Here is a 26188-nt window from a genome sequence, read left to right on the forward strand (position 1 = left end):
TAATATTTAATTACTGTAAGTGGTAAAGTTTATTTTAAAACTAGTAAGCTCTGCAATATTACTAGATGGTACAACCAGCAAGCAAGCTCCCAAGGACTCATGGCCTAACAGGAAAATGTGCTTGCTGGGCACAGAGGCCAATGAAAATTTTTTAAAAACACTCTTCTCAAGGGTGAGGCCAAATGGCAAAATGCTGGTCAAAAGCAAGGTTCCCAAGAGAATGTTTTTGCAAATATATTCTAGGCTTTTTAATAAATGCTCTTTCTTGGGTTACCTTGGGTTTTCCTCATCTCATTTTCCACACTTTCAAATCGAAACATTCACAGAACTAAGTAAATCCAGTATATTCATTTCATCAACTGATTCACACCTGAGGGCTCGAACTTCTGTCACAGGACTCATCATTCCTTTGTCCAGAAGGCAAGGCAGAAGGGCAGCGATGGTTCTCTGGCCAGCTGCTCCTTTGGCAGGGTCACACATTTTCACACAAACCTCACACACAAAGAGTATGGAAATTAGTGAAACTGACCTCTCACCCAACACTTCCTACTTCCCACATCCATAGAAAAGGATGAGTGAATCCACTGTCTATGACACTACAGAAAGAAAAAGAAGGAGAACTGGGATTGAGTCCTATGTCTGCAATAACTAAATGGAAAATTTGGTAATGTACTTTATTTTCTAAGCTTTGGCCTTCCAATTTGTGAAATAGGAAACCACTAAAGATAAAATGAGAAAATTTCTAAGAAAATATTTAACAACATGACCCAGAATGTATTAATCTCTGATATACCATAAAATCAAGTTCAAGTGGGAAACTAGTTTCAAAGAGCTTGCCAACCTCATAAAAATGAAAGGCAGATTAACATATAAACACAGCAATAGTAAAGAGAAAAGACAGATGTTGCTTAATCTAAATGAGTAACATGCTCTTCACGGTCAAATAAAAGTCAGACTTTATATAAAGACCAAAAAAAGGTCACCATTTAAAAAGACCAGCGAGATATACTAATAGGTGTTCTAGTGTAATAGCACCCAGCTTCACATTCATTGTAAGAACAGTGAACTATAACATGATACCAATTGCACTGCAATTAAATGTCATTTTATCTGATAAAAAATAAGTCATTATTATGGTTCTGCTAAGTCACTAGAACCCTGCCCCATTTCATCCCCCCATATAAGATAAGAATTCTTACCTTGCTCAGGGTTTTCAGAGCTAGTTCTGCTGCTTTTCGTACAGATTCCTAAAAAAGAGAAAAGTTTGGCATCATAAAAGTTAGTTTCCTTCCACAATGCATAATAACTGCCTCTAGGTCTACACAGGTTAGTGTGAAAAGTCCTACTTCAATTCTAGGCAAAGAACAGTGCCTCTTTAGGCTCTTTGCCCATCAAGAAACATATTTCCATGCCATATATACTTTTTTTAAAAAATTAGGTATGATCTATTTTGACCTTACAACAATATGGCTATTAAATATAACAGTTTAGAAACTAAATATATTATAAAAACAAACTTAAAGATCTCTATGAGGATTCTAAAAAACTTTTAAAATATCTCTAATGAATAGACAGAAAGAAAGGCAAAACTGAAATGCCTTTTTTAAAAATAAACATGTTTTTATTGATTTAAAAGAAAGAAAGGGAGAGGAGGAGAAGAATTAAACATCAATGATGAAAGAGGATCACTGATCGGCTACCTCCTGCATGCCCTCTACTGGGGATTGAGCCCACAACCCAGGCATGTGACCAGGATTTGAACAGTGACCTCCTGGGTCATGGGTCGATGCTCCACTACTGAGCCACACAAGTCAGGCTGAAATGCCTAATTTTAATGGTAAAATATCAAAATATCTAACATTTAGATTTCCCAGGAAAAATGCAGAGGAACTGGTCATGCCATTTGGGAATGGCTGATCCAATTTATGAAACTTATCAAAGTAGAGTTATTCTGGATCACTTCTAAACTCTTATTTGTCCCTAATCAATAGCATCATGAGATCTCTATTAAAAGAAGCTCAAGCAATGGCCATCTTTTTTAAAAAGTCAATTCAGTTTATATCTGGGTCATGGGTCGATGCTCCACTACTGAGCCACACAAGCCAGGCTGAAATGCCTAATTTTAATGGTAAAATATCAAAATATCTAAAATTTAGATTTCCCAGGAAATATGGGAAGAACTTGCAGTCTTTAAAAATAGTCTGGCCGAAACCGGTTTGGCTCAGTGGATAGAGCGTCAGCCTGCGGACTGAAAGGTCCCAGGTTCGATTCCGGTCAAGGGCATGTACCTGGGTTGCGGGCACATCCCCGGTGGGAGATGTGCAGGAGGCAGCTGATCGATGTTTCTCTCTCATCGATGTTTCTAACTCTCTATCTCTCTCCATTCCTCTCTGTAAAAAACCAATAAAATATATTAAAAAAAAAATAGTCTGGATATTGAATTTTTAAATATATAATTATACATATTTTAATAATTTCAGTTTAAGCTATCTATAAATAAAGGCAGATTTTACCTTTATGTCATCTTGTACTCTAAAAAGAGTTTCCCAAATTTCTGGAAGTTTATCAATGATGTCATCTAGGGGTCTTCCTCTCAGTAAGTCATTCAGAGCTAAACAGCTGAAAATAAACAATTTGGTTTCAAATACATGATCAAGAAAGCTCAAAATTTTACTCTGAAACATTCGTATCAAAAAAGAATATGCATTCTGCCTGTATTTCTAGTCCTTACTCTACCCCACCTCAAGACAGCAATGACCAGTTTCTCTTTGGTGACTCAAATATACCACAGACATATGGCATTTACAGTCATCCAATGTCTGTTTCCCACAACTATAATACAATTTCTTCGAGATGATACATCATTTTTTACTTACCAGTGTACTTAGCACTCTGCCAAGCATATAGCAGGCACTTAATAAATATAAATTAACATGTGTACATAAAACCTCCCCTAACAAAGTCATGAGAGTATATAAATATATCTTGATGTCTACCAATTTAACAAATGATCTACTACTTCTTTAATTTCATACTTATAAAAACTAAGACATCTTAAGAAAACCACTGACCAGAGTTAAATAGTTAAATATCAATAACTGCCTAACCCAACCAGAAATATATTTTTAAAGAAGCTTTAATTTACTCCTTTGGCCCAAAGTATAAAACTTAAAAATGTCAAGAGAAAAATTCAGTTGCATTTAACTAGTCTTGTTATTTCCAAAAATTGTACCTGGATTCTCGAACTCGCCACATACTGCTGGTAAGGTTCTTTATCAAATCTTGAAGAATTTCCTTCAAGTACTTATCCACCTAGGGAAAGCAAAAGGATAAAATAAAAAATGTGAATTCTATCAATAATCAAATTATTCATCTCTAACCACCTGACCATGGGGTTTTTTTTAAAATATATATTTTTTATTTCAGAGAGGGCGAGGGCGAGAGAGAGGGAGAGAGGGAGAGAGGGAGAGAGGGAGAGGGGGGGGGGAGAGAGAGAGAGAGAGAGAGAGAGAGAGAGAGAGAGAAACATCAATGATGAGAGAGAATAATGGATCAGCTGCCTCCTGCACCCCGCTACTGGAGATTAAGCCCGCAACCCAGGTATGTACGCTGACTAGAAATGGAACCATGACCTCCAGATTCATAGGTCGATGCTCAACTACTGAACCAGACCTGCCAGGCCTGACCATGTTTCTGTATGTAACAGCCTAGTAAGTATGTCTCTAGGCCTCTTAGCCTACAATTCTTTCCCCACTTCAGTTACTAAAAGCTGTTGGACTGAGCATTTTAAAATGCAAACTTGATCCTCTTATTTCCTTAGTGCATGAGAATAAAGTCCAATCACCTGGACATAAATATAAAACCCTCTGTGACCCATCTAATGCCAAACGTCTCATATTCCATCTCACCTCCAGTTCTTGGCACATACTACTCTACCTTCCATCCCCTACTTGCTTAACTAACTCACACTTGTCCTTCAAGATTCAAATCAGGCAACACCTTCACAGAGAAGACTGGCCTACTCTACCTCTGTCCCCACAGTACCTTCTCACGCACAGATCAGTCCTCCCAGCTGTGCTGCTCCATCACACTGAGACCCTGAGGGCAGGGGCAGTGTCTCAGTTGTCTTTGCGTCCCTGGTACTTTGCACAGAGTCTAGCACAGAAAGAAGTGCTATAAATACTCAGAATCAAAGATGAATTTAATCTCTTAAGCCTGTTTTGTTTTGATATACACATCAATTTGGTAATACAAACTGATGCCAGACTGATTCTGTGCTGATCCAGAGAACCTCAAAACTTACAGCTTCTCCACCTCCACTCTTGTAGAGGTTTTTTTAACCTCACTTATATGTAAGAAAACCAAGAGAAGTAAATAGCTCACCTAAGATTTAGCAACAGGATATCTTTCAATGTCCACTTCTCTAAACATTCTCCACAGGGATCTCATCCACACTTGTGGCTTCACTTTCACTCATACAAAGATGATACTCACTCAGAGCTTAGGCCTCATGCCCTGAACTCAGATCTATAAAGCCAACTGGCCTATTAGATCTTGACTGCCCAATGGTACCAAATAATCTCATAGAGCAAATGAAACTCATCAATCCTTCGAGCTGACCCCTAAGTACCTACCACCATGAAAAGAAACACACTCAACCTATTATCAGACTGAAGGGAGAGGAAAGGGCCACATCATGTGCAGGGACTGTAATAAGGATCATGGAATTTATTTAAAATGAACTATGAAGTCACTAAAGGATTTTAACCCAAAACGGCACAAACCAGTTTCCATTTTTTAAAAAATCACTTTTACTAATGATAATTAAATGAAGGAAGGCAAAGAGAAAGATGACAACCTGTTCACAAGGAAAAACTAAAGAAAGGAAGAGAATGGATTCAAGGAACACTCTAGAAGCAGAATCAACAGAATGTGCCAGTGGATTCAAATAGGGATGGGGGTAAGACAGACAAAATTAAGGATGACAGCAAGTTTGCTGGCTTGGGTAAATGGATGAACACTGAGAACAGATAGGGAAGGTTGTTTTAAAATATATTTTTATTGATTTTTATAAAGAGAGGAAGGGAGAGGGAGAGAGAAAGAAAAAAATCGACTGGTTGCCTCCCATTAGCATCCTGACCAGGGATCAAACCTGAAACCTGGGTATGTGCCCTGACAGGAAATCGAACCGGCAACCTTTCCCAACTAAGCCACACCAGCCAGGGCAGAACACTGTTTTTCTCCAAGCCCTATTCTAGACATGCTATGTCTAAGGTATTGTGAAATAACACCCAACTTAAGATGTCAAGCAGCAATAAGATATGCAAGTCAGGAGCACAAGTCTTGTCTGGGCCAAAAATATTAAGATTGGGAATCATCACAATAAATGCCCTTGAAGTGATGAGCTCATCTAGAATGATAAAGCTGAGAGAGTAAAAGGTACTCAGAGGCAAGCCTGGAGTGGAGAAGTCCTAATATCTAGGAGTGGAACAGAATATGAGAAGCAGCCAGATGACAGAAAACTGAGAGAGAAAGACCACACACAGTGGTCTGCTTCCTTGTCTATCTCCTCAACTAAGTCAACTCCCTGAATGTGGGAACCATGGCCTGTTCTCCATTGCATCAACAGAACCTATGGATATGTAGTATTCCACTTGTATGAATATACCATCATTTTTTTACCCGGCCACCCAGTGGACATTTAGATTATTTCCATTTTTGCAACTTAAATAAATGTTGTCATGAGTATATTCGATACTTTGAAAGAAGAAAGCAAACAAGAAATAAAAAAAATTTGTATTTGTTTAAATAAATAAGTATAAAAAGTAAGAAAGGAAGATGGGCACTGGGTTCAAATCCTGTACTTAATCTTAGACAAGAAGTCAGAGATACTTACTGTTGTTTTGTCAGTGACCAATGCATTCCAAATACTTGTCATGGCCTGTCTGATGCCAAGGTTGGGATCAAACTGGTAACGATAGAGACGAGGAACTAGCTGAGGCAGAAAAGGAGCCAGCTGTTCTCCAGCTTTGGTAGCAATTACATTAAAACCAAAAGCAGCACCCTGAAAAGATACGATAAAGTGGATCAGATACATCTGCTGCAGTAAAATATTAACATATTCAATATATGAAGATCACAAAATTCTCCCTCCCAAACTTGCCCCTGAATTGAGCCTGATTTTATTGGGTGTCCCAGCTTTACCAATCAATAACAGCAGCCATGTGGTGGTCTGGCTCTCTCTAGTCACAGACTTTCATAAAACATACTGCATATCAATTGTCACTGCCCACCAATTTAACAGATTTGGCATTGCAGGGGGAAAAAAATAAACTGTCCAGTGATCGTAACTTACCTTCCTTGAGTTCCACATTGCATGATGGTTTGCCAAATTCATAAATTTATACACCAGGTCTGGCTGACTAAGATCACTGGCCAGAGAACAAAGCTCCTTGTAAGTAGAAAGGCCCTGTCTTGAAAACAAACAGAAAGTATATAATAATGTATTGCTCTATCTCTGACCTAATGAAAATTACATTACCAATATTACTAGGACATCTTAAAATTATGTTTTTACTAAATTTCCAATATTGCATTACCTCATCACTGCAGAGGGCAGAGAACCAGATGGAAGAGAATATAAAGAGTCACCTAATCCAATATCGCCAATGCCTGTTAAATGACCTCAGCACCCCTGCAACTCACATGGAGGTAAAGCTCTCACCACTTTGGGAGGCAGCTCGGTGACCCTTCACTATATTGTGCATGAATCTCTCTCACCATCATGAGACTGACTTGAAGATAACTTTCGTCTTCCCAAAGACTTTTCCAGCTAGAGCACACAGCTTGGTAATAACATCTTGATTCCTGTTCATTTTCCTCTGAACAAATAATATTTGCTCAAATACCTGATCACTTGGGTTAGTTACTTTGTGAAAAGCAAGTACTTTTTAATAACCAGGGAGAGTAAGTAAATGGGAACAACTCTCCACTGAAAGCAATGAGCTAAGGGAGCACCTCAGCAAGAGCCAATGCTGCTTTCTAATGCTGCAGGCAGCACACAGCCAAATCTGCAATTTTCCCTGAGCATTTTTAGAGTAAAAGCAACAGTGTAGCCACAATGGAATAATATAAGATAAAAGAGGGAGGGCTCTAGGAATTATTTGAAATGCTAAATTGGTGAGCTTCAAGACACAGACCAAGTCAAATTCTCCCAGTCCCACCCCCCAACCTCCCAAACCAAGTGCAGTGGATCCCCAACTATGCAGCCAGAGTTTCCTCCCCCTGCAGGATTCACTGGCTGGGAGCTGACAGAACCTCCTTCAATTCAAGGTCAGGCTGAATGAAGGGTTGTAAAGCCTGGATCCTCAAAGCAGGAAAAGTCTAAAGGGCCCCCCAAGGCCAGCGCCAGAGCTCCTGGCGAGGTCATATCTGCTTCAGTGCCGGCCCTACCCTGCTTCCTCACGCTCCCCCCCACGCCCCGCTCCCCGGGTGATGGCCCCAGACGTTCTTCAGTAAACCTCCAGCATACAAATCTCCATCTCAGAGGCGGTTTCCCAGGAAACCCAACCTACAACATTAGGTTTTTCTCCATAGAAGTTTTCTCCTTCCACTAACACACATTGTCTAGGAGGGTGGAAATAAATTTCATGAGTGCTCTATTTACCAAACTGAAGATGTCTACAGAACTGATCCATGGATTGGACACACTTACCCATCAGGTGTTTTGCCAAGACCTCCCCCTTGAAATACCACTGTCTCTCCAGAAACTTCATGTTTAATTCTAAACCAAAACAACATTAAAAATTTATATTAGACTCAAATTTTTCATACCAGCATTCAACTAAGTGATACATTTTATTCCCAAACTGATAAAATTCCGTCAAGTAGCTACCAAGTACAAGATGTAACAGTCAACTATTCCTTTCCATCAGCCTGAGAGTTTTATAAAGTGAAGTCTAGAATAAATAAATAGACTCCAATATAAAAGAGCATCCCATATACATACACTGAATTAAATGCTGTCTTATATTAAAAACTACCCTTCCTACAAGGAAAAAATATAAAGCAGCAACCAATTAAATTACGAGAAGGATATCCTCTCTCATACTCTTCACAGATCAGACTCTGAGTGATGTGCAAGCATCCTTGCCATGTCATCGTTTTCATTTAGCCAACAGTAATTATAGTGTTTTTGTAACCCAATGCTTTAACTATCCTGAGATCATTCAGTTTTCAAAATCTGACCTACTGGCATGTTTCCAAATAGTAGTTTAGTTTACTTTCTAGACACTAATTAAGCTGCTATCCACAGCATAGCAATCACTGACTTTCCATTTAGAAAAGACTTAACAAACAGAAATATAAAAAGTTGAATTTTCCTTCTTCCAAGCATGTTCTTAGTATGTGCAAAACTTGTCTTATGCGTTCAAACCTGAAATTTTCAAGTTCACTGTACCTTTTGCCAGTCATAAGTGTTTCTACGAGTGTAGAAACCAATTCCTGTTGATCTTGTTCATTGCCCAGTTCATACACCAACCCAAGGCCTTTTGAAGCAACATCTTGGCTAAGTTCTACACAAAAATCAGACAAAATATTATTACTTTAAGAAAAATTTGTCTACTGGCCATTAAGTTGAAATTTTTAAAAACTTGTAGCATTAATCCAAAGGGATATCAAAGTAAAGATATGAGACTAGAATCAATCTGCCTATTTTATTAAACATGTACTAAACCACCTCAGTGGACATGGCCCCAAAAAGTCCCTGTACTGAGGACTACATTCACAGTAAATCCAACCCACAAACCAAGTCAAGACTGCTGGGCCTCAGAGGATCAATGGACCCAAGTCACACACGTGAGAGGCTGACACCTCGCGGAATTCCAGTATTCCCACATCCAATTGTTTTTAATCAAAAGTCAACACAAGACCATATGTTTAAAACAAGTTATAAAGTGAAGCTACTATTTAAATGCCCATCACATATACATTCGCTCTCTCCTGGCCTAGATCATAAAGAGGAAAGGAATCAGAAGTAGAAGAAAGCTATTATTTAGTAGAAGGGCTAATGTTAAAGACGGCATCAGCTCCATTTTTAAATGCAAAACTGAAGAACATGATTTAATTAGAAAATAAGTAAATAAGAATCAAGTTTCCTGTACCCCTATTTCACTAATAGATTTTTTTTCAAAATTTGAAATATAAGTTTAATGATGTTTGGAAATCAAATATTTACCAATAACCTACCATCATTTTCTGACAAAACGGACACAAATGCGCTCTGAATTTCTTTAAGATGAGACTGAAAGAAGAAAAGAGGCACTGAGAAAAGTGAAACTCCTCCTCTCTAGGAGAATAAGAATCTTCCTCTCAGGATACACAACACCTGTAAGATCTGAGGACCCACGGCAGTCTCGAGCCCTGCAATGCTCTCCTCTAGGAGGGTGGCCAAACTACTGAAGGTGGGACCGCCTACAGGTAGTCTAATGCACACAGTCTGAGCCGCCGCATCCTCACCATTCTGGTTGTGTGCCTTCCCGTTTAGAATCATCTTCCAGCCAATAGGTATCAGCTGCCATCCTTCATTCCTTCACGTACAGTTTATGTCAAAATATCTGTTATCGGTTAATGGCCCTTACCTCAGATTGCCTCACCTTCTTACACTTTCCTTCCTACTACCCTTCAATTATTAAGATTTCATAGCGGCTTCCCCAGTAGAGCTGATCGCATTTACAGCATGGCTTACCTTCACTTCTCTATGGGTACTCAGCTTCCTCACAAGGGAAAGGAGCCAGATGCAGGCTGCCTGCCTCACGTGTGGATTAGGGCTGGTGATATGTTTATTTAAAATCACATCCAACACCCAGGGAACCACATCATTCACTTTGGCTCCTGTGGGGGAAACAAAGAATGATGAAAAGAAATTAAAATAACCAAAGAGTTTCCTGAAAAAGTTAAATTTTAATCAATTTACTCAATATAATAATCCTGTAATATTAAAATTTACGTGACTAAGGTGTTTAAATAAATTGCTGAAGGAACTGATAATCATTCATGTCAAAACCTAGCATAAGCTAAATAACCTTTCAAAGGTACTCAAGTTTAGTCCCTTAGAATGAAAAAGTATCCCCATAATGGAGGAAATTCTGCATGTGTAGAGGCAGTGGGTATACAGGAAACATCCTTACCTTCCTATTAATTTTGTTGTGAACCTAAAACTTCTCTTTAAAAAAAAATATTTAGAAAAAAATTATCCCCACTCTCCTGTCTCAGCCCTTTTTCTTTCTCCATTATATCGTTCCCATCCCCCATCTAGAAACTAACACACAAACCAACCTCTTTTGACTTCACTCTCCTCTCCAGCTGTTCTACTACTTTTCTCCTTTCCTTTACTTCCTCAGGGTCCCTCACCCTCAACACCACTGCCACTGGGGGTGGGACAGTTTGTTGCGGGCGCGGTCCTGTGCACTATAAGGTTTAGCAGCATCCGGGGCCTCCACCTACTGGAGACCAGCGCACTGACGCTCTCCAGGGCCCGGACATTTCCAAATGTCCCTTGTGGGGCAAAAGCTCCCTCTCCTAGTCGAGAACCACTGCTTTACATCAAAACATTTCAAAATAGTTATCTGTACTCATGCTCTATATTTCTCTCCTCTTATTTTTTTCCTGAACCCACTCAAAAATGAGGCTTTTACCTTCTCCACTCCAGAGAAATTACTCGTAAAAGTCAACAATAACCGTCCTGTTGCTAACTTCAATGATGACTTTTTGCTTCTCAGCTTAACTGATCTATCAGCAGTATATATGCCCCAGTTGATCCCCACCACACGCCTGTTCATAGATTTTCTTTACTTCACTTCCAGGACGCCTTTTCAGAGTGCTCCTTTTTACCTGTCCTTCCCTGGCTTATTCTAAACTACCAAAGCCTGAAACTCTGGGGAACCCAGGGCTCTTTTGTTGAGCTCTTTTCTACTCACTCCCTTGGTGATCATGTTGAAGTTCATGGCCTCAACTACTATCTCTACACGACCCTCCCAGATTTCCAACCTGGAACTCTTCAACATTCCACACTCATACATCCAATTGTCTTCTAGGTCTGTCCATGAAGTCATTAGCCCCAGCTCACCTGCAAGTGACTTGGGGCATTCCAACACAGACCAGGAGGAGTGTGGAGGAACAAGAGCCAGTGAGGCAATTTTCCCTGCTCCCTCCCACCACCACTCTACAAAAATCTATCTTCCACAGCCTTCCCCAGCGTAAGTAATAACTCCCTTCTTCTAGCACAGAGGCAGCTGGAGGGTGAGCAGAAGACATTGAAGCCTCATCTATATATATAAAAGCCTAAGCGACCCAATGACCTAACAACCTAACGACCAAATGACCGAACGACCCAACAACCAGCCAACCAGTTGCTATGATGTGCACTGACCACCAGGGGGCAGACACTCAACACAGGAGCTGCCCCCTGGTGGTCAGTGCACTCCAAAAGCCAACCTCCCACAGTCCCTCCCCCCGCCGGCCAACCTCTTGCAGCCCCTCCCTCCAGCTGACCAACCTCCTATGTTCCCTCCCCGTGGCCAGCCAACCTCCCATGGTCCCTTCCCCTGGGCCGCCCAGCCCCCCTGATCGGCCCTGATCGCTGTCCAGGCCTAGGGACCCCACCCATGCACAAATTCATGCACCGGGCCTCTAGTTATGTGATAAAGGGTTCACCGGGCCTCTAGTTATGTGATAAAGGGTTAGGGGATAGATACATCATTGGGAAACTGCTATGCCTACACTTATAAAACTGGCAAAATACACCAATCCTCATGAAAAGAGCACAAGGTACCCACACCTAACTCCCTGCTTGCTTGCCAAAAGACTAAAAAAGGAGTTCTCATTCATGACATGCTCACTCTCCTTTAACCAACTATTTCTCTTGACTAAACCAAACTAAGACAGATATAAGTATGTAAAGAAGAGTTAAAATAGAATGTATACGTTTTTCTTTAGCTTCAAATGTGGATAAAAAGAACAGAAAAGGGTTACTTGGGGATTACAGATCAATTTGCTGAATATTTGGTACCAGCAGGAGGGGAGTACTCTTCCTCAGTCACCAGCCAGGCATCCCGGGCAGCCACGGAGCTGGTTCCTATTGCAGCACTGGTAATGGCCTCACCGATAGTGAACTGAAGTTCAATCTGCTTGGCCTGCAATGAAGGAAACAAATGCCATGAATCAGAGAGAACATTTCCCAGTAGCATTCATTTTATGGAAAGGCTACTGAATACCATTTCTCTCTTTTGCCTGGACTGCTTTCAGCTAACACAGGTGGTTCAAAAGTGAGGTAAAGTGAAGGAATAGAAAAGGTAAGATGACTTAGAGATCTTTTTCCAAGTCCATGTTGCACTCCTCTCCTCACCCTCCGTAGGGAACCATGACACAATGATTTTTTTTTAAAGTATATTTTATTGATTTTTTACAGAGAGGAAGGGAGAGGAATAGAGAGTTAGAAACATCGATGAGAGAGAAACATCGATCAGCTGCCTCTTGCACACCCCCCACTGGGGATGTGCCCGCAACCAAGGTACATGACCTTGACCGGAATCGAACCTGAGACCCTTCAGTCCGCAGGCCGACGCTCTATCCACCGAGCCAAACTGGCCAGGGCGAGAATGATTTTTAATCTTTGGAAGCATGATACCATTAACCTGGGGGGAAGGGCATGGACTTAGAAGCCACACAGATCTCAGTGCAAATTCTAGCTGTCTCTCACCAGCTTCCTACTCTTATTTAAATTGAGCCTCAACTGGTTATATGTAATACTAGAGGCCCGATGCACAAATTCGTGCATGGGTGGGGTCCCTCGGCATGGCCTGCGGGGATTGGGCCAAAACTGGCAGTCCAACACCACCTGCCACTCCTGCCTGCAGCTCCCGTTCATCCTGGCCCCTCTCCATCTGCCTCGGGGTCACGCCGTCAGTCCTGACTGGGAGAGGCAGTACTTGCCAGCCATGAGCCCTGCATCTGGCACCCATCACAGGGTTGGCGGGGGGGAATGGGCTGGGACACGATCAGCCCTCCGAGTGGGCAATGGGATACCCTTGCCAGCACAGGATCCAAATCTGTCCTGCTGACACTTGCACCAGTTGTTGGGAACCACCTGGCAGCCACTTCTATATCGTTTTTTCCTTGCTGAGTCTAGGGAGGGGAAGCGACCACGGTGCCCAAGGCCGAGTTCCAGGAAGCCAGCAGAGCTGTCAGGATCATGCTGGTGGCGCCAGTCCATTGGTGCCTGGCCCATTCTCCAGAGATTGGACCTGCAGGACTACTGAGGGAGGGAGTGGCTGCCACCGGGTGGGCTGCCAGGATGGATGGGTCAGCTGAGCAGCACAGCACTCCCACTGTTGGAGTGCACTGACCACCAGGGGGCAGCTCCTGCATTGAGTGTCTGCCCCCTGGTGGTCAGTGTGCGTCATAGTGACTGGTCGACCGGTCATTCGGTCGCTTAGGCTTTTATATATATAGATGAGCATAACACCCACCTCATCAGGCTGGAAGGATTAAATGAGGTGAATGTACAGAAAACTTCTGGTGGATACCTGATTTGTAATAACTGCACTACAATAGCAACCACTATAATTTACTAACAACTCTTTTCAATCATAAGTTACATGATATCTACAAGTTATTCTAAATGGTTTCTTAAAAAAATATAGAATAATAAAATATATGTGGTAAAATGTTAAAATTGGTAACCCTGGATAAAGGGTATAAAGAAGTTCTTCATACTATCCTTACAACTACGCTGTTAGTTTGAAATTATTTCAAAAATCAAATGTTAGAAAAATTCTTTTCAGGAATTTTTTAATTTGATTTTGAAATTTTGGCACAATTACGAGCACTGACTTAGCACAAAACTGGATCTCAGTTCCTTTTGGTATTGTATACCATGAATTGAAAGAAATGGAAAAATGAAGAAATAAGATAATAAAGAACAGAAAGTAGGAGTGATATGGGAATATTAACCTTTGTGGAGAGCTTTACAAGGCATACCTACGACAACAGTTTAGCCATTCCTAAGCTCAATCAACCAAATGAGGTGTCAAATGCTGGTATCACGATTCCTATTCTGAGAAAAAAGGATTTAAGGGCTTCTATCCCTGAGAAAAAGGTATTTCAACACAGAGAATCCTATATTAGGGGTTCGTTTAATGTGCCTATTTTCTACATGCTTCCAATTGTTAGTAACAACAAAGCTGGCATTACAAACAAAAACAAAACCCTTAACTCCATTTATGAATGATATGCTATCTATAATGCCTTAAGTAGTCCAGAAATAAAGAAATAAATAAAAGAAGTAAAAATAGGCACATGGGGACTCATTATATTATCTCTTTACTTTTGTGTTGTTTTATAATGAGGAGCAAAACAGACTTTGCCTTCAGTCTAGTGAGCAATTAGAGACAGTGATAAATGCTGTGAAGAAGAATGGAGGGTCATGACAGCATAGATAACTGAAGAACCTATGTACTCTAGCTTGAAGGGTCAGGGCAGGCTTTTCAAGGGGCACAGCAACAACCCAAGAAAGAAGTATGGGCCTTTCAAAAGCTAAGGGCAAAGGAAGCAGAGGCTAGTGTATACAAATGTGAGTGAGTGACAAGAATTGAGGCTGGATCAGGGGCCAGATAGGGCTGCACTTAGACCCTCATCACACTGGGCCAGCAGCTGTCAAATGGCAGGTCCTCACTACACTGGAGGACAGAGCTAAGTCATCAGACGCAAGAGCAACTGGAATAGCAGCACCCACTCCCCACATCTAAGCAACTGGGTAGATTTCCCTCCTACCCACACTGCACCATGCTTTACTCAAAAATTATGAGAAAAGGACTTTCCCACATAAGTGATTTAGTCAATGCTATGCCAATCATCGTGATGAGCCCAAGGCTGGCACTCAATAAGTACTTGGTGAATAAATAAATACAAGTTTAATTTAAAATCTCACAGCATGCCTTGTGTTTGAATGACTAATAATCAGAAAGCAATATATATACCTCCACAGAATCCATCAGACCTTGCAAGAGGAGTTTCTGATGAGGAAAATCTCCATCCCCAACTGGAAAATATCCCAGTGTTTGGATTGCTCGTTCTTTCATCTAGAATAAAAGAGAATTATTTTTTAAAGCATTTAACAGCTTTATCCCAGAAGAGTGTTTCCAAAATGAGAAGGCAGGAAGGGGGCAGTCTGTCTAAATAATAATGCAGCAGTGCATACATGGGTGTTTTTATAGTCTCCAATTTTACAGAATTATATCTGTAAGACATTGGAGGGAAAAAAACACCAAACTGAGTCCATTAAGGGTCCATAGATGCAAAAGAAGAAAAAAGAAAGCCTTTAACTAGGATTATCATCCTTCAAACCATAACAGTTATAAATGTAGGTTCTGGGCCCAAAGAGATAAACCAAAGAACTTATATATACTTATATGCATAGTCCATGGACACAAGCAATAGGGTAGTGACGACATGGGGGAGTGAGTAGGGACTGGGAGGAGTGGAGTAAAGGGGAGGGGGAGATATCTGTAATAGTTTCAAAAATAAAAAAAGGTTTTTTTGTTTTTGTTTTTTTTTTAAAAAGGACCTAAGATCAAATCATACATCCTGAATATTTCTTTAGCCTTTATAGGTATGTGACCTTAGGCAAGTCACTTCACCTCTCTATGACTCTGTTTCTTCATCTGGAAAACACAGATGACAACTGTACCTACTTCACTAGACCTTTTGGAGGATTCAATTAATTAATGTATGCAAAGCACTTAGCAAATACCTGGCACATTACAAGTGCTCAACAGTGGTTGGTAATCCTATATAATAAAAGCTGAATATGCAAATCAACCAAACAGCAGAACGACCGGTCACTATTACGTGCACTGACCACCAGGGGGCAGATGCTCAACACAGGAGCTGCCCCCTGGTGGTCAACGTGCTCCCACAGGGGGAGCACCACTCAGCCAGAAGCCAGGCTCATGGCTGGCAAGCGCAGCAGCAGTGGCGGGACCCTCTCCTGACTCCACCGCAGCACTAAGGATGTCTGACTGCCAGGTCTAAGCCTTCAGTCGGACATTGCCTGAGAGCTCCTGGACTGCAAGAACACGCAGGCCGGGCTCAGGGACACCCCCCTCCAAAGTGCACAAATTTTGTGTACCAGGCCACTAGTTAATAATGACAAGTAAAATCTACATTGTGGCCCTAGCTGGTTGGCTCAGTGGATAGAGCATCGGCCTGAGGACTGAAGAGTCCCAGGTTCAATTCCAGTCAAGGGCACATGTCTGGGTTGCAGGCTCAATCTCTAGTAGGTGCAGGAGGCAGCCGATCAATGATTTTTTCTCATCATTGATGTTTCTATCTCTCTCTCCCTCTCCCTTCCTCTCTGAAATCAATAAAAATATATTTTAAAAAACTACACTGTGTAATCTTCCCAAAGATTTAACCAGTAGCTACACCAAGAATAAGATTACATATTTATTAAACTTATAGTAAACTGATTCTTCTGCCCGTTAAATCATCTCATACTTCAACACTGAGGTGCTTTGACCACAAAGGAAATGTCTTAAAGTCCATGAAAATTTTTACCTAAAACTAAGAAACTATAAATGTCCTTTCCCTCACAGATTACTCGCACTGCTTACTAATGCCCAGTCTTCTTTAAACCAAACTCACTACAAGTGGTTAAGACTTAGATTTGGTCTAAAATAACAAAAATCATCAAATTATTTAATACTTTATTATCCACCTTTTGTCTGACAAAAGAACTGATGCACTTAACACTGTATCTAAATCTTCGTAGTTATTGCCTACATTGGAGTAACTGGGTCAGATGGTGCACACACGAAGGTTATGCCAAATCATCCCTAACTCACCTAGACTTTCCTCTCATTCCTTTTCATATTAAATCCTCTTCCAGCTGCAATGCCATCCTAATTACAATTCATATGTAAATTTCAGAAAGGAAGGAATAAAGAAAGAGACTTACCTTATTTGTTTCTTTACTGGAGGGTATTCTATTTAGTAAGCTTTCCACAAGATGTTGCTTGGTAAAGCCAGATCCCTCACTGGGGATTGGGAGAGGACCATTTCTGCCAATTTCACCCAGGGCTGTACAAGCAGCAATTGCCAGGAGGGGCGATGTACTGTCCAAAAATGATCCTGTAAACACATTTAGACAAAACTGAGAAGAAAATACTATTATCCTTGTAAATCAAAGAAATGTATTCAAGATTTTTTTAAAGACAGTAAAACAAAATCAAAGTCTGTAGTATCCTCTATTTAATTCATTAATGTTTACTTAGTAAACACAGAAAGGGGCTATACATATAAGTATATAAACAGATAAAAAAAAACAGTAGGAACAGGGCATAAAGCAGTGTCTTTTTTTAATGTTTGAAGTTTTTCCCATAATAGAATCATGTTGTAAAACATACAGTAAAGACAAAAGAAGGTAGTTTTGTTATTAAAACACAGAGTTTATTTAGCATCGAGTAAGGTTTACACAAAGGCTTGTGCCTTTAAAGTTCACTACTGTAAAAAGAAATAAAAATGGTCCTATCCAGTTTGACTCAATGGATAGAATGTCCGCCTGTGGATTGAAGGGTCTCGGGTCTGATTCGGGTCAGGGGGCACATGCCTGGGTTGTGGGCTCGATCCCCAGTAGGGGATGTGCAGGAGGTAGCCAATCAATGATTCTTTCTCATCATTGATGTTTCAATCTCTCTCTCTCCCTCTCCCTTCCTCTATCTGAAATCAATAAAAATATATTTTTAAAAAAAGAAATCAAAATGCTATATTTAATTTTAACCTAATGCAAAAATTGTGACATCCCAATCAGCATAAACACATTAACTACCTATTGTCTCTGTGGCGCTCTGAATGAGTTCCTCTTGTTCAGGCAGGAAAGCAGCATTTGTCTCCAGGTCTTGTTGCTCTGCCATTCCCATTTTCTTTTTAGCCAAATATCTTCCTATGGTGAATCCCAATGCGAGCACGGATCCGTGCTGTATCTCTGGGCTCTGAGTTTAACAACACAATAGCATATGTCTCTGTCTCTCTCTTACATGTGCAAGAATACACTGAAATAACTGTGTGTTTATTAGTCATCTCCCCAACAAAACATAAGGCCAAAGAATAAAGTGATCTTTGAGGTTCTACTGGATGCTAAAGAATCAGGTTTAGGGAACAAGAGAAACTTTGAGTTTCTAACACAGATCAATTCCAAGAAGTTAAGCGAAGTCTTGATTAACTTCAAGATTTAGATTCCCTAATCCCACTCCCACTCCAACTTTGGGTGAGGTGACTCTCTTGCATGTTCCTATAGCACCCAAACTTTCTTCTAGCTTATAGCACTTAGGTAACTTATACAACTACACTATCATAATTTTCAAGAATAATTTCTTCCTATTGCCAACCAAATACAATAAACAGATCCTACTTCTAATTGCTCAAACCTCCAAACACAAAGTAAGCAATAAAATATTTGAAAGCATGTGGTATTTACTGATAGAAGAGGCACAATGATAGGCAGCAGCATATGTATTTACTCCCCATTTCATTCCTAGCACCTAAAACAGTGCCAATCAGACACAAAGCACTCGTTTGTTGAATGAACTGATTCAATTATCTCATTTAAACTTTACAATCATAAAAGTTCATTTTACAAATGAGAATGCAAGAACTAAAAATATACTAGATATGTTTTGTAAAATTCCACTATCTCCCACCAAAAAAGAATGAAGACCATACTGGTAACATACATGATTATTTTTTGTAGTCTTTATAAGCTGTTCTATCATCAACTTCAACTCGTTTCCCGACACTGTGGATACCACCACAGAATAAAACAACGCTGCCAGTTCACGCATCTCTTCTTTACTGCTGTTCATCAGGCTCTAAGTGGTATAGAAAAATAAATATTTATATATATATCTTCCTGCTGAAAACATCTAACATTTAAGATTAAAATAAGTGATACATTAAATTGTTCAATCTATTGGACATAAAAACACAAGGTATTTCAAAGTGAAATGAAAGTTGAATTATATACCAAAATCTATGCATTTTCATCAAAGACAGACAGTATAAAGAGGTGGAACTAAGACACATATGATCTAAAACAGAGGTCAATAAATGTTTTCTGTAAAGGGCCAAACAGGCTTTGTGGGCCATGTGGTCTCTGTCATAACCCCATCCTGCCACTGCAGTGCAAAAGCAGCCACAGACAATAAACAGGGGTATCTGTGTTTCAAATCAGCTTTATGGACATTCCAAGTCTCATGTCAGGAAGTGTTATTCAAATCTCATGTCAGGAAGTGTTATTTGTTTCTGTGTGTGTGTTTTTTAACCATTTAAAAATGTAAAAACCATTCTTAGCCTGTAGGCCATATAAAAACACAACAGATTTGGCACATGGACTAGAGCTTGATGGCGCCTGATCTACAAGATCAAATGTCAAAAACACTAACATCATTTTAAAATCAGCAAATATTCACAAAGAATAAAAACCTTTTAAACGAGAAGAAATTTCATGAGAGCAGATTTTCCAGAAGTATAAAACTCATACCTCTTGGTCAATTCCATTCATGCTTTCACACAGAAAAAGATAATCTGTACATTTAACCATAACTCAAGTTGAAATTATACAGCACAAAAACTCTATGGGTCATACCCATACTAGGAAAATTATTCACTGTTTAACCGAAATTCAAATTTACCTGAGCATCTTGTATTTATTTCTAAACCTGGCAATTCTTTTATTGTGATGATGGGATGAAAACATTCTCCAACACAGCTGGTGAGAGTGTAAATTGATACCACTCATATGGATGTGCACTGTCAAAATTGTTAAAATGCATGTACTCAACTCCACTTCTGCGGGACCCATTAAAAAACATACTTCCTCATTTTCAAAATGGCAACTGTTCATTACAGCAGACTGGAAGTACCTTAAATGGCCATCAGTAAGGATTTAATATAAATTATGGTACATTCATACAGGGGAAAACAATGAAGCTGTTAAAGAGGATGCATTCTCTGTAGTTACGTAGGAATACCTCCATGTTGCAGTGGAAGGTAAAACAAGTAAGGTATAAAACAAGTGACAACTGCGCTACCTTGTGTAAAAGAAGGAATAAAAATAAAAAATGCTTATTTTTATTGGTGTATATATGCCTAAGTAAACTCTAGAAGGTACACCACCTATAATTAAGTGATGACCATGTATATTTGTCAGGTAGATAGGAAGGGACAGGAAGTTGGAGGATTTGGGTAGGTGGGAGACATTTTACATATTTTTTCTTAAACTAGATAAATCTGTTAAACTTTAAAAGACAGAAAAATCATTATTTTGTACTCATATGACTCTCAATTCATCTATCACTCTCACCAGATGGATCATTGAGATACAACAACCTACATGTTTCTCAGTAAGTGTTTGACGATGAAAGAGTTTTCAAAATGACCTAAAGACAGAACTGGTCATAGGAACACAGACATGAAGATAAAATCATGAGTCTTAAAATATGCAGACTCAAAGAGAAAGATACATGCACAGGGTATACCTTTATCCATTCTGTTTTGTCTACAAACTTGGTAGCCAGCTTTTCTGGATACACTGAGACAGCTTCCAGGAGACAGTACATGACTGGCAAACCTAAGTAAGAATTCAGAACCATTTTAATTTCAAGAGAAGTGATAAACATCAGGAATCACTAAATTCCTTTAGGAGGCAGTCCCTAGTTCTACAAAAGAAAAATTAACCTAGTGTGTGACAATACAGCATATTCACAGACTGGTTATCTATACTAAGCTGGCCTGTTTTTCACACCCACTTCCAAAGTAAAAATATTATCTATTATCACCATTTACTTCTGAAAAGAGAAACAATGCATCAAGGATGAATCAGATAAGTTTAGAAAAAGAAACAAAGACTAATGTTCAGTCACAGTAGTGAAGAGAAAAAGTAATTTTGCTATAAATTCTTAGCTGAGGTTAAAATTCGATTTTTTTCTCAAGTGCTATAATCTTTGTCCTCAGCATCACAACCTCCTACCTCCAACACCCGCTAGCAGCTGCTGAAGCAGGCCGATGTAGATCTGAACAGGGTTGGTTTCTCCGCTCTTGGAAGAAGATGATGAGGATGTTGCCTGGTTGCCTGACATTAAAGTTCTTATATAGCGTCCAATGGCTGGGGCATGATCTTGCATATCTGCCAAACTCTGAGAGGTGGGCACCACTCCCGCACTGTGAGCTAGGCACATTCGTAAGTAAAGAACTATCTAAAACAGAAGAAAGAAGAATACCAGGTAAGTTTCTCCAAAAATCAACGTGGGAGGATATTCTTCAAGTGACAGATTGGACTCCTCTACCTTCTTCATAAAGCCATTCAAAAATGCCCACAGAAACTGAAAAACATGACCCAATATGTTAACTGAAATTACCATAATGGAGTAAAATTTACCTAATAAGCTTTTATAAATCCAAAGAGTGTTCTTTAGTGGCATTTAACATAGTTAAAATGCAAACTCAACTCCTAAAGTCTAAAAAAATTACAATACTCTGTGTATGTGTTTGTGTGTATGTGCGGGAGGGAGAGAGTGAGGGAGAGATGGGGGGGGAGGGGGAGAAGAAGAGAGGGGGGAGAGGGGGAGAGGGGGAGAGGGGGAGAGAGAGAGAGGGAGAGAGAGAGAGAGAGAGAGAGAGAGAGAGAGAAAGAATGAGCAGAAACCTGGGGTAAATAACCTAATCCTGTGGAAGTCAAGTTGTGTTTAATCTCCACTAACACAAGAATTTGAGAAAACGGGTTCCAATCATCTCCAGAAGAGCAAATACGACACCATAAAAACCTCTGATATAAACTGGCTGCTCGGGAGTCCTCTGGAAGCTCGTTCCTTGACAGCTAAGATAGGACAGGCAGCAATTTCATTGTGAGGAATCCTATTCTCGTCATTTAATTAATGCAAGTCAGTGACCTAAACAACAGAATTTCCCTTAGTAAATATGACAAGTGAATCTCACTCTCCAATCTTCAAAACTAGATAATCCAAACAACTTCAACATATTGTTGGCTTTAAAATTCAAATCTATTTGCTGTAAAATCTTAAGAGTAATCAATGTGGAGCATCCAGTTCTTTCACAAAGAGAATCTCAGCTGAGATAAATATATTTATCAACTCCACTATGAATTAAAATAATTCCAATTACCATTACTGTTTTTCTAATAAACAACTATGAAGAACAATGACACCACAATATAAATTTATCTAGAACACAAAATATTTGCAGACATCTCTTTGGGTGTGACATTATCTTTTAGAATATTCAGAGAACACAAAATAGAAATATATGCCAATCCTACCTCTCCAAAGGCTGCTGGATTAAATGGAAGGACAGTGGTCCCAGTCATGTACTTGGCTGGAGTTTTCATTCGATGGGAAGCCTAACAAAATAAGCCCAAAACAAACACTGAAAAATTATTGAAAAATGGAGCACATGTCCTTCCTCAGTTTGAAAATAACTGTACTTCAAGCTGCATTACTGTTTGAAACTGGTTCTTTCTAGTCAAAACATTTTTCCATTAATCATGCTGACTATTCATGTCCCTCACTCTAAATAACAGGTGTGTTGCATTTTCTTCATGTTTTTACTGGTTTGTTTTTAAAAGAATAAACCTGCCCTAACCAGTTTGGCTCAGTGGATATAGCGTCAGCCTGCGTACTCAAGGGTCCCAGGTTCAATTCCGGTCAAGGGCATGTACCTTGGTTGCGGGCACATCCCCAGTAGGGATTGTGCAGGAGGCAGCTGATCAATGTTTCTCTCTCATTGATGTTTCTAACTCTCTATCCCTCTCCCTTCCTCTCTGCAAAAAAATCCATAAAACATATTTTAAATAAATAAATAATAAAAAGAATAAACCTACTCCAGGCATCTACTGACACAGCCACCCCAGGCCACTGCATGCCAACTCTTTATTAACAACTGAAGCAGGAAGAAAATGTGCACACAAGAGCATCTTCTGACCACAAGCAGGACTGTGCGATGGAGAAAAGAACCATGGACGCTTAGTACTCACCCGCCAACTCCCTTCAGATGACTGTCTGAGCACAAAGCTAGGACCACCAGTCGAGGCAGAGTGTGCTGGAGTACACCCCCTCCCCCCCTCCTCATCATACTCAAAGAAACACTGATATAAACAGCAGAATAGGATAAGGGCTGGGGGTCAGGGCTGCCAATACTCTCTGATCTATCAACAGAGAACACTGCCAAAACAGATGACTTGCAAAAGCAGATGTGATGTTCTCTTATGATCACAGTGGAAAAAATCTGAACTGCTCCCTGCATCATTCTTAAACTTATGATGCCTCAAGTAATGTCATTAAAAATAAAAAGGAGATGTATTTTGAAGCATGTCATACCAAGGGAACAAATTTCAAATACAGCCGAAGTGTTGAAGAAGATAAAAGAAATTGCAATCAATGTAGATTTGGTCAAAAGAGATCAATTACATTTGAAAATAAATTTTTTTCTCTTCATTCTGTACCTTCCTCTTATTGTAAATATTGACATTGTTAGAACTGTTACTACTATTCAACACTTAGTGATGATAACATTTTAAAGGTGTCACTAAAATATGTATGTTTAATTTCATCATCCATTATATAACTCAAACTAATTATCTGAAGTCCAATGCCTTACCTTTTCTTGGATATAATATACCATTTCTGGGAAAGAAGGCATCTGCTTAGAAGCACTTTCTTTTCTGTTTTTACCAGGAAGACACCTTAATACTCGTTGTGCTTCTCCATGAACTTCTTCCCGTCTTTCAGACAAACAAGAATAAAAAATCAATCTTACCAATTGCAGAATAATAATTTGAAGACAAAGAACAGCAATTGTATTTGGCAGCTGAGGTTTTGAGAAAATGCCTTAAATATATTCTTGGCTATCTAAGCAGGGTCATAAGATACATTATAAGAAATTACTTCTTTGGGGCAATTTCTTGAGATCTGAAGAGTCATGTGGCTTGCATCTTTGAATTTTACCCACACACACACAAAAAAAAAAGAGAGAGAGACAGGCTATGACTACAGATTTATATCATACCAAGGGACATACTTTTAACTCTTTAATAAATTGCTTCTAAACTCCATAGACCAACATTTTAAACATAATTTTAGTAATGCTTAAATAAATTTAAAATGAACCCAAATTCAAAATTAACACCTTTAAAAACTTACGGATCTCCTGCAGCTAGTAAGAGCAAATATCTGGAGGGTATATGATCTGAGGGAAACACTGTGCTGGCAAATTTCACAGCCACCTGTCGAACTTGAACTTCAGGCTATATGACATACAAACACACGCAAAAACACCCACAGATTAAAAATAATTACCAACAACTCATTCTAGTCAGGATAAGTCATATTAATTATATATAATCAAAAGTTAATTTGCTATTTCAATAAATGTCTAAATAAATAAAATCAAGACAAAGCAATTGTGCAAAATCTTTGACCATGTTGCTTAAAAGTCTTTAGACAGTGATATTACTTAAAAAGTACTTCTATGATCTAAGAGGACCTTCCAAATAAAGCAGGAAAACCTACAAAGACCACAGCCAGAGACTTTCTCTCTATAGATGCACGTCCTCAGCCCAACCTTGGGACCAAGGTCACCGTGATTTTCTGGCTACAACCTGTTTCTCTAACTCTCAAACTCAAAGTCACATGAGTCAAATTTAGATATTTTGCAGGGAATATAGAGTTTACTTGGAATCCCTAAAAATTTGAAGCAAAATATCTCATGCTTTTTCAGATTAGTTCTAAAGTTAAAACTGGCTCCAAAGCAAAGTTTCAATTACATAAGTATATTAAGTTAACTTAAATAGACTAATAATCTATGAATACAAAGTTCAACCAGAAAAAGAATCTAGCTCAGCTGGTGTGGCTCAGTGGTTGAACATCAACCTATGAAACGGGAGGTCATGGTTCGATTCCTGGTCAGGGCACATGCCTAGGACGCTGGCTCAATTCCCAGCCAATTAATTTTGTCTCTCTCATCATTGATGTCTCTATCTCTCCCTCTCCCTTACTCTCTGAAATCAATAAACATATATATTTTTTTTAAAGTAAGATGCATATACTACCAACCATTAGAGTTCACATAGTTGGACCTACCTTTATCAAGTATGAAGCCACAAGTGCCTCCATGAGAGTTCTCTGTGCTCCTTCCAAAGTACTGTAAGCTCCAACCATCATAGATAATGCTTCTTGAATAGCAAGTCGAGTCTCGGGCTCTTCCTAAACAATAATGAAAAGTGTTTCCCTCCTTATTGGGTTTCCAGGTGAGCATTTAAGCAGGAAGCATTACTGGCCAGGTGTTTCCCTACCTTGCACAAGGCCTCAAAGAGCTGCTGCACGAGAGCTATATCCTTAGTGAACAAATGGGGCATTCGACTGTAAGAGAATACAAGACTACCTTTACTACCATAAGTTTCCATGACATGGAAGAAAATAAAATTAAATACAAATTTTCCTGAGCCTGCAATTTCATCTCTGGACATCATGTCAGCATCATTAGTTTACCTACCCACAGAGCCAAATATTTTTATAAATAAAAAGTTAATACTTCAGCTGTCTAATCCAAGTAACCCTTGATGAATAGACACATTATCCAGATATTTTCTTCATTATATTCCATGCATTCAGTTAATATTTCTGATTTTAATATAAAGAAAATAGAAAATTAAGACTAAATTGCTATTTAAACTAAAGGCTAGTGTGATAAGGGGCTTTGTTACTTCATGCCAACAGACAATGGACAAGGTGTGCTGACAAGCCTGCGCTGTATCAGCTGATCTCAGGTGGTTTTCTGAGCCCTGAAGTTCCCTTCCCTGCATAGAAAGAAAAGCAAGACCTAGTCTACACAGGCCAAAGCAGAACATGCATCAGGACTAAAAGGAGCACCTAGGGCCACTGAGGATGCTGACCTCTACCTCCCTGCTTAGAAATATAGTGAAGGAAAGGAAACCAGGAGGAACTAGAAGGAGGAAAGCATACTAAGCAGAAGAAAAAAATCCATCTTTGGAAACCAGGCCACTTGGAATCCTAATATAACACTATCAGAAAAGAAAATCACTAGCAAACCTTGTTTATGGGGA

General features: G+C 39.5%; 1 protein-coding gene across 1 annotated transcript in view; it reads right to left on the reverse strand.

The window, feature by feature from the left end:
* Window positions 1-26188, reverse strand: part of ECPAS (Ecm29 proteasome adaptor and scaffold) — a 102000-nt gene that overhangs the window by 24475 nt on the left and 51337 nt on the right. The window contains exons 13-34 of the mRNA XM_081103897.1: window positions 25418-25484; window positions 25206-25328; window positions 24267-24370; window positions 23725-23848; window positions 22388-22468; window positions 21083-21308; window positions 20592-20683; window positions 18789-18923; window positions 17885-18047; window positions 17015-17187; window positions 15036-15137; window positions 12068-12191; window positions 9746-9891; window positions 9247-9301; window positions 8459-8573; window positions 7715-7783; window positions 6356-6473; window positions 5897-6064; window positions 3233-3312; window positions 2514-2619; window positions 1200-1247; window positions 371-492 (exon numbers count right to left, since the gene is read on the reverse strand). Coding sequence (XP_080960023.1) covers window positions 371-492; window positions 1200-1247; window positions 2514-2619; window positions 3233-3312; window positions 5897-6064; window positions 6356-6473; window positions 7715-7783; window positions 8459-8573; window positions 9247-9301; window positions 9746-9891; window positions 12068-12191; window positions 15036-15137; window positions 17015-17187; window positions 17885-18047; window positions 18789-18923; window positions 20592-20683; window positions 21083-21308; window positions 22388-22468; window positions 23725-23848; window positions 24267-24370; window positions 25206-25328; window positions 25418-25484 — 2541 coding nt within the window. The remainder of the gene's footprint in view (window positions 1-370; window positions 493-1199; window positions 1248-2513; window positions 2620-3232; window positions 3313-5896; window positions 6065-6355; window positions 6474-7714; window positions 7784-8458; window positions 8574-9246; window positions 9302-9745; window positions 9892-12067; window positions 12192-15035; window positions 15138-17014; window positions 17188-17884; window positions 18048-18788; window positions 18924-20591; window positions 20684-21082; window positions 21309-22387; window positions 22469-23724; window positions 23849-24266; window positions 24371-25205; window positions 25329-25417; window positions 25485-26188) is intronic.

The sequence above is a fragment of the Myotis nattereri genome (genome assembly GCF_964212035.1).
Source record: "Myotis nattereri genome assembly, chromosome: 12".
Classification (NCBI taxonomy): domain Eukaryota; kingdom Metazoa; phylum Chordata; class Mammalia; order Chiroptera; family Vespertilionidae; genus Myotis; species Myotis nattereri.